This window comes from Convolutriloba macropyga, chromosome 4, assembly GCF_964194025.1.
Source record: "Convolutriloba macropyga chromosome 4, txConMacr16.3, whole genome shotgun sequence".
Classification (NCBI taxonomy): Eukaryota; Metazoa; Xenacoelomorpha; order Acoela; family Convolutidae; genus Convolutriloba; species Convolutriloba macropyga.
Genome location: NC_134471.1, coordinates 39,026,162 through 39,036,320, shown reverse-complemented (window position 1 = coordinate 39,036,320; position 10,159 = coordinate 39,026,162). Strand labels below are relative to the sequence as shown.

At 36.6% G+C, this 10,159-nt stretch overlaps 1 protein-coding gene across 1 annotated transcript; it reads right to left on the bottom strand.

Moving 5' to 3' along the window:
- Positions 1–2,731: 2,731 nt before the first annotated feature.
- On the bottom strand, positions 2,732–9,775 carry LOC142337660 (protein N-terminal glutamine amidohydrolase-like). Its single transcript, XM_075387068.1, has 2 exons — positions 9,543–9,775; positions 2,732–3,352 (listed from the first exon to the last, which is right to left on the bottom strand). The coding sequence occupies exons 1-2, from the start codon at positions 9,721–9,723 to the stop codon at positions 2,901–2,903; spliced, it is 633 nt and encodes a 210-aa protein (XP_075243183.1). The 5' UTR covers positions 9,724–9,775; the 3' UTR covers positions 2,732–2,900.
- Between the last annotated feature and the right edge of the window lie 384 nt (positions 9,776–10,159).

Genomic DNA, 10,159 nt, shown 5'->3' with positions numbered 1-10,159 from the left:
TCCAGCTTTTAATCTCAACGGCAAAGCATTTACCAAACTTTCGCAAATAATTCTCTGAGTTTACGAACAGACGTCAGAGAACCAAGGACGCAGTCGATAACTCAAAAACAATGAAAATGAGATAACTTCAAATTTCTGATAAATTGCTAACTTGAACCAATTTGATAATTATTGTTCCCCTCAAAGTTTCAATGTCTCATTATTTGTTTCACTGTTACTCTCATAATAATGAAAAACCATTGAAGATAAATTCAAAGAGATTTCAAAAATGCTCCTATAAAAAATAGCGTGAGACAATTTCTTAAGGGCAAAACTTTAAAAAAAAAACAAGAATTTAATCAATAGTTTCGCCCTCTCTTCTTCTGTCTTTCTCCCTCTGCCCCTTTTCTCCGCCCTCTCCCTCTCCCCGCCATCTCTCTCCCTCCTCCTCTTCTCTCCCTTTCCTCTGTCCGCCCTCTCTCACTTCCCTCTATCTCCACCCTCACTCCCCTTCTCCCCACTCTCGCTCCTCTTTCTCGCTTCTCCTTCACTACAACCCTGCCTTCTCTGTCTCTCTCTCCCTCCCAGAACCACCGCTCCAACCCTCACATATCTCTCTCACTCTTTTTCTCCCTCCCTTTCCCGCCTTCCCTTCCGCACTCTCCTCTCTATCCCTATCCCTATCCCCCTCCGCTCCTCTCCATCTCTTTCTATCCTCTCCCTTTCTCCACCTCTCTCTCTCCCTCCCCTCTCACCCTCCATCTCTTTCTCTCTCCTACCTCCAACTCCGCACTCACCCTACACTCTCTCTTCCTCTCTCTCTCCCCTCCATCCCTATCCCTGCTCTCCGATCCTCCCTTCGCTCCCACCCACCTCTCCCCCCTCTCTCATTCTCTCTCTGTTTGTGTTTGTTTGTCTGCCTCTCTCTCTCTCTCTCTCTCTCTCTCTCTCTCTCTCTCTCTCTTTCTCTCTCTGCCTTCCCTCCTCCACTCTCACTCTCTTCTCTCTCCCTTCACCTATCTTCTGCCTAAACCTTCCCCTCCCCTGTCCCTATCTCTCCATGCCCCTCTCCTCCACTCCACTCCACCCTCTCTCTCTCTCTCTCTCTCTCTCCACCACGTTCTCCTCCCTGCACCTCTTTCTCTCCGGCCTCACTCTCCACTCCAATCCTCTCCAATGTCTCCCCTCCATCCTTATCTCCCCCTCTTCCCTCCATTCCCCTCTTTCTCCCTCCCTCTTTCTATCTCCCTTCGCTCCCACCCTCTCCGCCCCTATCTCTCGCCTGCCCTTTCCCCCTCTCTCCCTTCCCTTCACTAACACCCTCCTCTCTCTCTCTCTCTCTCTCTCTCTCTCTCTCTACTCCCTCCAACTCCACGCCCACCCTCCCTCCATCCCTAACCCCCTCTCTGCCCTCCCCTCCATCCCTAGCTAGAAACGAGGTGGATCTGGAGCGCCGCAGGTGGCTGGAGGGTCTTCTGGCTTCTTCAACCCGGCGGGATTGGTCTTTTGCGCCTTTCCCCGTCTTCTCTTTTCGTCCCTCTCCCCTTCCCCATCTCTCTCTCCTTCCTCCCCTGCCCTTTGCTCCGCTCTTTCCCTCTCTGCTCCCCCTTTCTCTTTGCTCCAGTCGTCTCTCCCCCCTGCCATTTGCTCTCCACCTGCTCTCTCTCTCTCTTTCTCGCCTTCTCCCCTCCCTCTCTCTCTTTCTCTCGCCTTCTCCCCCTCCCTCTCTCTCGCTCTCTCTCTCTCTCTCTCTCTCTCTCTCTCTCTCTCTCTCGCCTTCTCCCCTTCCATCTCCCCTTTTCGGCGCCTTGTTCTCTTAGGTATTTTGCTTGGGCTTTTACGTTGCCCACGCGTTTGGCTGCGCCTTCTTAGGACTACGTTTTTAGAGCTTGTTTTACGTTATCCCCTCCCATTAGGCTTGTGGCGCAGGCTCTAGGTGTTGCTTTGCTTGTGGCTTTAGGTGATTAGGTTTGGAGTGCTCGCTTTTGCAAGTGCCGTTTTTTCGTACCCCTTTTTGCTTCCCTGTCCCTTAGGTGCTCGATACGTGAATTAGGTTTTGGTTATTTGGGCTTTGCTTTTGCCCGGTGTGCTTTGGCTCGGTGTGGGGGGAGGGGGTAAGTGCATGGTTTTTGCGGATGTTCTGTTGTGTTAGGTTTTCGTTTTTGTTCAGGATCTGACGACAGCCGAGGACGAGGAGAGGACACCCGGGAACGGATATGTAAGCGAAACCAGTCAACAGATAGAAAACAGGAAATGTTTTTAAGAAAATTGTTTGAAAAAATGAAAAAAACGGAAAAAGAAGTACAGCTTTCTTTATGCCCTAAATTGATAACTCTGATGCTTTTTTGTTGCTCTTCTTGGTGATGCTCTTTCTTTTTATATTTTAGGTTTAAGAGCTTTTCGTTTTTGCTTAGGATAAGTTTTTAGGCTCCATTAGATAGGTTTCTAGGCTCTATTGCTTTTTTTGGAGTCTCAACAGCTATTGTTTAGCGTTTTTTTTAAATGCAACAATTTGCATTAATTTGTAAATCTTGTTTATAAAATAATGCATAAACTTATAAACTTTTTGTAAACTAATGGAAACGTTTGCAAACTGTTTCTAAATTAAGACAAGAGTTTACAAATTTTTCCAATTTAATGCTAAAGTTTCCGCATTTTTTGTAAAACTTTGTAAAAATAATGGATCTTTTTTGGAAACATTTACAATTTTTTTATATTTCTATAAACTTTCCATTAATTTTTGTCTAGGGTATAGAAAGAATAATAAATTGTCGGACTTTAACAAACTGGATGTATACATTTTGTTTACGGCAAGACATCATAGTTCAATAAATTCATATAGATAATTTTACAAATTAAAAGGCTGACCAAATTATTCTGTTGGGCCAATTTGATTATGCTTTGTCTCATTTCACAATCTCTCAAGCATTGCAAAAGTGTACCAGCTGTTCAAAATTCAACACTGATCCAAAAGTTGAATTATCCATGTCCCAAAATTTGGATATATTATTGCTGCTTTTCTCGTTTTTGATTGGCTTATAACTAGGCGGAGGTGCCACCCATTTAACTGAACCGTCATAGTTAGTTTCCTTCATATGACTTCGGTCAGATGCGAATTCGGCTAAATACTCTTCGGCCGGAATAACTCGAAAAAGTCGACGAAACTCTTCTTTAACCATATCATCGTCTCGTATTGCTTTTGATATGTACTCTGATAGAGTACAGGGGAAGTTTAACCTGGTATCAAAGTCGAAAACCAACTTTTTGTTCGAATTAGTAGGTGAAAGCTCAAGCACTGATGATCGAATTGCGGAAGAAGTTGATAATATAGCAATGACATGATAATCCCAAACAACCGGACGCTCATCGTTTCCTAATAACAGCCAGCAAAAGACCAAATAAAAGGACATCTCAAGTGACTCCATGATAGGAAACTATTCTTTGAGGTCCCGACCCATTTTGGTGACCCTTCTTTTGGTTTAATGTCAATGATCAGCAAAACCAAAAAATTTGGTTAAAAAATTCCTCCATTGTTATCTGTTGCTAACTGCTAACAAGCCATAGTTGATAGATATCAGCTGTAGTAGTTACAAAATGCAATGCCCCTTTTAATCGCATTCAGCAGAACGCGAACTGTGAAATGACTGACATCGGGATGGCTTTGGTTGCTACAGATACCTTAAGCCTAGGCCTGCCTGACTGGGTACTGGGGAGGGAACAGAATCGCGAGCAGATTCTCAGCAGTTTTGGCGAATCACGTACATCAGAGACTTAAACCTTATAAAATTTGATGAAGTGGAAAAGATAATTGTGGAATAATAATGGCTTGTGGAATAAACGTTTTGAGTACACAACGTAAAAGCTCACCCGATAATACTGAAATTTTATTACTCAATGCAACTGTAATAAGCCACATACACTATTCAGCTTTAATTTTGGCGGGTTTGCAAAAAATGTTGATCCCAACTTTGAAAAAACAATTACATTGGGGAAATAAAACATTTTAATAGGGGAAAGTACGATCAGCCCACAGATCTCGAACTTCGTAACAAAATTTTATCACTTTTTTCTCTTAAAGTATCTTCGAATTATTCTTGTCACTCGCTCGGCAACAATTTTCCGGTAACAATAAAAACTAATTTCTCTCTGCTATGAGAATAAAACAGCATACCAGATGAAAAAACTCAGTTGGGTATAAAAAAAACAATAAGTTTTTACCTGATTCTTTTGTTGCGCTATCCATTACAATTAATTGCCTCCTAACATCAGGCTTAAAGCAACACCGAGAGTTACCTGAAAAAGGAGTTGCAAGAACAGTTTTGCAAAGAATTTTCGAAGGAACCAAACGTAACTGATATGCATGATATCATTGAAAAAAAAATTTTAATTTTAATCACAATGTAAATCTTCACGCTGTACATAGAAAATTGTGCATAAAATTCACTAAGTTAAAACTCTCGCTTTTACTGATGTAAGGTCAAAGTTCTTTAAATAACTAATTACATTTTTTTTAAATTTCACAATGATTTATTCTTAACTGTACTTTGCCTTTACCATTTGCATATCATACTTATGCGTATTAGAGGAAATTAACGATGTTTTAAAAGGTCTCTTAGAGAATTGCTCAGCAAATAAATGCTCTTGGTTTCAACCAGTTTCTGAAGACAAAAATATTTCAGTCAGAGAGAAACCGTAGAACAAACAATCGCTTATAATTGATACAAACTTGCTGCCTCCCCAAATAGCTAGTTGTAAATGATTTAATTATAACTTTTGAGTGTAAGATATGTATAACTCATAATTAAACTCTGAGAGCAATTAAACGAAAATTTTAAACGAAAACGAAAATTCCAAATGCTAATGATGACTCAATTTGCCAGCTTCAAATATATTAATTCCCCAAAATCGCGCCTAAATAGAAAGACTGCACGGAATGCATACAATAATCACCACCGTTCCATTCAGCTCATTGCCAAAAGCTAACCAAATGACGGTCCTGATGTGCTAACTCGCTATACGGGCATTTCTTTTCTTTAAAATGAAAAATTTTTCAACTACACAGGACGGCTGCTCAAGCAGCTCCTGGCACTTAAACCAGTCAAAGCTGTCAAATATTCGCATTTTTGTGTATTTACTTTTTTGTAATACCTTTCTCGTCCAAAAAAATTTTTGATCAACCAAACAGCGAGATTGTTGAGTTCCTTTCACAATCTTTAATGAGAAGTTGCTACCTTTCGTTCGTTTGGTGATACCATTTGCGCAATTGAAATCAGAGATAGTTGAATAGTTCCAAAATGATTCGTCACGTTTAGCGTTGGCAGTTGGAGCTTTTTTTAACAAAAAAGAACATCAAGTTGCTTTGAAAACTTGTTCATGTATGTTTCTGCGGAAAAACGATTTGTTATAGATTATTCAATTAAGGTATTACTTACTTAAACAGATAATTCTATCGAAATTATCAAAAAATAACAAAAAACCTTAAAAGAAAACTATTTCGTTTACTTTGTTCGAAAAATTAGTTTTATTTGTGTCTGTTCGGTTCCTAATGATTAATGGAGCCTATCTTTACGCATTTTTTAGTACATTTTATTAACTATACATAGTTGAAATTTCCTAAAAGCAAGAATAAAATTCGATGTTCCAGTTTTGGCTCCCGTATTGTACTTTGTCTCCTTTTGGCCGTTAGGGAAAAAAATCTTTTCATTTTCACTGCGCTTTACTTTAGTTGTTTTAATTTAAATCAACGGACAGCAATAATAAAATCAAGAGCTATTGCTGCATTTTCTACCAATATTTTTGTCCATTTAGGTCCTGGTGATTAAAAATATGGCTTATCTAGTAGCTACTGATTTTTTTGAACAGCTTAGCAAAATTGGGAGCAAGATTCGGGTTTTAAATCGTCCAAAATTTTCAGTATCTCTAAGTGAACATTTTTCTGGTTCTTAATTGTTGTTTCAGGGTGGCTGTTGATTTTGAATTGGATAACCACATTTGAAAAAGAAGCAAAACGAACTTTATCGTCCAATATGAAATAATGAGAAATAACAACACAAATTTTGACTCATCATTCCCGGGATCAAATGATGCTTTTCCTAATAGATAGTTTATGTATTAATGATTCAGATTATTAGTTATTACTTTCCTGTCACATTAGCAGAAACTAACCAATTATCATCAAAAACTTCATCTTTTTACTAAAAAATTTTCCCTCGATATTGGCCCAACAAATTTGCGTAAAACTCGTTGAAATTTTAAACCTTATTAAAACATTTTGACATGCTTAATAAGTAATCAAACGCAAAGAAAAACACAAAACGCACCAAATAGATTTCGTTACAATTGCGAAAATAAGCTCAAAGTGCTGTTTTTTTAAGTTCAATTAAAGCGACTAGTATAGGAAAGCAAGATAAGTTTTTGATGAGAGGTGGGGTTTTAGGAAGAAAATATATTAATTATCTTAATGTAATTGCTAGAACAATTGTCATTAAATACAATGAGAAAATTTTAAAACTGAATTCAAATCACAAAAATGAAAAAAAGTTTTCTTTTTACTTTTCGCGAGCTCTTTATTTTCTCATTAGTCCCCAATTTAGGCTTTCCTTTTTCTGTAGTTCTTTCAATGGCTTTTCGATTTAACTAAAACAGAAACCTTTATAGACCCCGGTAATCGAATAAATGAACACGACAAATTTGATAAGAAACAAAGAAACATCTAATCTCATTTGGCTTTTTAAAATTAAATGAAATTCTAATACTATTTTTGCCTGATATTTATTTCGACTGATTTCAATTACCAGAAAACGTATCCAAGTGAATAACTCAGATACACCTTAACACCTTACATACAAAAACTACAATCAAAAATTTTTCTAGAGAAAGAGGAAAAAAACAAAGTTGACAATTTTCTTTTATCTTTTTCCTGAATCTCGGGTTTCCCAAGCAAACTAATTGGCTTGCGAAACGGCGTCTGGATACAACAATCAAAAAATTTTCTAGAGAAAGAGGAAAAAACAAAGTTGACAATTTTCTTTTTATCTCTTTCGTGAATCTCGGGCCTCTCAAACAAACTAATTGGCATGCGAATCAATCAAACTAAACGGGCCTCTAAAGCAAACTAATCCGTTTAATGCCAGACCCCGTATCCAAGTGAATAACTCAGATACAACTAAACACCTTACATACAAAAACTACAACAAAATTTTTCTAGAGAAAGAGGAAAAAACAAAGTTGACAATTTTCTTTTATCTTTTTCCTGAATCTCGGGTTTCCCAAGCAAACTAATTGGCTTGCGAAACAGCGTCTGGATAGAACAATCAAAAAATTTTCTAGAGAAAGAGGAAAAAACAAAGTTGACAATTTTCTTTTTATCTCTTTCGTGAATCTCGGGCCTCTCAAACAAACTAATTGGCATGCGAATCAATCAAACTAAACGGGCCTCTAAAGCAATCTAATCCGTTTAATGCCAGACCCCGTATCCAAGTGAATAACTCAGATACAACTAAACACCTTACATACAAAAACTACAACAAAATTTTTCTAGAGAAAGAGGAAAAAACAAAGTTGACAATTTTCTTTTATCTCTTTCTTGAATCTCGGGCCTCTCAAGCAGACTAATTAGCTGGCGAATTGGGTTTCTTTATACAGACTTTTTGATTCAAAGGCAAAGGTACCGGAACATTATTCAAAATTTTTGGATTAAGAAAGAGTAAAAGTTTTTTTACGATTTCAAATTACGAGGAAAAAGGAAGGGAGCTATCCTAAATACAGAGTTAAGCACATATATTTCATCTGAAAACTTATTTGATCAAAAATTTACATTAATGTTCACATATGGGACATTTCAGACGAAGACGAAGGAAAGCAATGTGGTGGAAAAAAAGGAAAAACCAGTTTTTTTTTTCAAATCTATATTCTGTTGATCGTTCCTGATGCTCCACGGACCTTAAAAATTAAGTTCTCTGTCTCCGTTGACCACCCATTTCAGACAAATAAAAATGAAAACAGGTGAAGAAAACTCTGCGCATTGAAATCCTCAATCATATTAGGCGCTCACTTGACATAAAATAAGAGAAATAGTTTGGCAAGGGGTATTCAGAAACAAAACAGGAAAGACAACACTTGAAAGCATGAAAAGACAGTAATTTTCGACGTCTCTTCTTTGGACTTAAACTAGATAATTCATATGATATTAAAATGGTATCAATCTGATTAGCAATCCGGTTGAATGGCAATTCTATAGGAATCTTTTGTGTTTCCACTTGAAAAAAATGAAAGAGGTAAAAAGGTAGAAAATGTTTTTTTTCCCAAATTGCTAAAAGCAAGTCCACCATTTAACTAAGGTTTCCATATGATTATGATAAACCAATTTGATGACATCTGACGAATTTGTTCAATTAAAAGTACACTTCAGTACGACAAATGCAAACATAATTTTGACTTGATTTAAATAGTTGAAAATCAGAAAATGTCGAAATAAAGACATCTGAATTGGATCTAACTTAAGACAGAGTTCCCATCAAAAAGACAAGTGTTGGCAAAATCAAAAAATCAACTTATTGATGAATCTGGATATTCGGTAACATTTTGTTGAGAAAAATTTCCATGTGGATATTGAAATGAAGTTATTGATAAAGATTTCATCAGTTTGGCATAATTTCAATTAGAAACAAATTTAGATTAGAAAAAATTCAATTATATAATTGCTTCTTCAAATTAAGAACAACTTTTGGTAAAGTAGAAAACAATATTTTTGAAATAAATTTTTACGCAAACTGATCCCATACATTGTGAATCTGTACATTAAAATTCTCCATCAATTTAGGTGATTTTATGACATAAAAAAAACAGATTTGTTTCGTTAGGGGACATTCAGAAACATAACATCAGGAAAGGCAACAGTATTTCATCAGATGAGCTTGCTGATGAGCAACAAGATTTCATCAATTTTCAATTACAAAAAAGTTAGATTACAAGAAAATCAGTCATATAATTGCTGCTTCTAGTGCGTAAAGTCATATCTTCATTTTTCTTTTCAATTTTTGTCTGTGTTTGTTTAAGATAAATTGTCTTTGCGACTTGTTGGTTGATCTTGTCGAACTTTAACTTTCCGAGGAGCTGCTTTATGCTGCAAAATAAGTGACAAAATATGTGATTTAATTTTGTTAAAATTATATTAAAATGAGGTTTGAGATATTTTTTTCAGTTTTCATGTTAAAAGAATGTACTCATGGTTGCTCCGAAAGCTTTCTTCAGATTTGCATACTTATAGTCAAAAAAGTTTTTACTCTCAGAACTAACAAATGTTGACAGATGTTGCGACGTATGCTACACCGTCTCGCACGAGCCGTATTGTTAATGTAGGAATTGTTCACTCGAATGCAGAATTTTTATCGTCTCATTTTTAAAAAACTTTCCTTAATTGAGATCACCACTTTTTGTCTGATCGCTATATTAATATTTTAATTGTCAAATGACATTCCATTTGAAAAGACTTATTAGGAGTCACAAATGCAAAAATTAGTAACTTTATGCAGCGCGTAACTAACTGAAGTGTCTGAGCGTACCTGAAGCAGTTTGAAGCCAAATGGGAACTGCTTTCATAGGATTCGAAATGAATATGGCCCATGATTCGGTCAGTTTTGCCTCTGGTTCTCTTTCTTTCAATTTCTTCTTTGCTGTTTCAAAAAATTTCCAAACATTTTCCTCGCAGTATTTTGCAGTGTACATAAAATCTTCCCGCTCCATGTTTATATTTAATCATAACTCAGAACTAAAAAAACAAAAGCCTGTAGCAATAGCACAATTGCAATATCTATTACTGCGTTACCATGAATCACTAGAAACTTTTGTACTAATGAGGTGAAGTGTTAATCAATTCGATATAATCACGTACCCTATTTTTTGTAACAAACCCCGACAAAAGTATCTACAATAGGATGCTATATAATTGAAAAATGATCTCCGCGATTGCAAAAGGCAGCAGAGCATCAAAAAAATTAAAATCCAATGAGCTCATCCGTTAACAGATATTCTTCTAATCATTTTCATGAAAACTGTGACATCGACAATTCATTATTGTGCACCGACGAACATTTACTGGTTATTGTACAACTTTGAACCAAGACCAACAAACTATAACATACGATAAAGACGATTTTTGTAGATAAAGAACAAAACAGTA

What these genes read in the sequence shown, in the direction of transcription:
- LOC142337660 (XM_075387068.1), bottom strand. Translation starts at nt 9,723, where the DNA reads ATGGAGCGGGAAGATTTTATGTACACTGCAAAATACTGCGAGGAAAAT. An exon ending in TTGGCTTCAAACTGCTTCAG is followed by an intron (nt 3,353 to 9,542) that starts GTACGCTCAGAC and finishes GGCTGTTATTAG; the next exon opens with GAAACGATGAGCGTCCGGTT.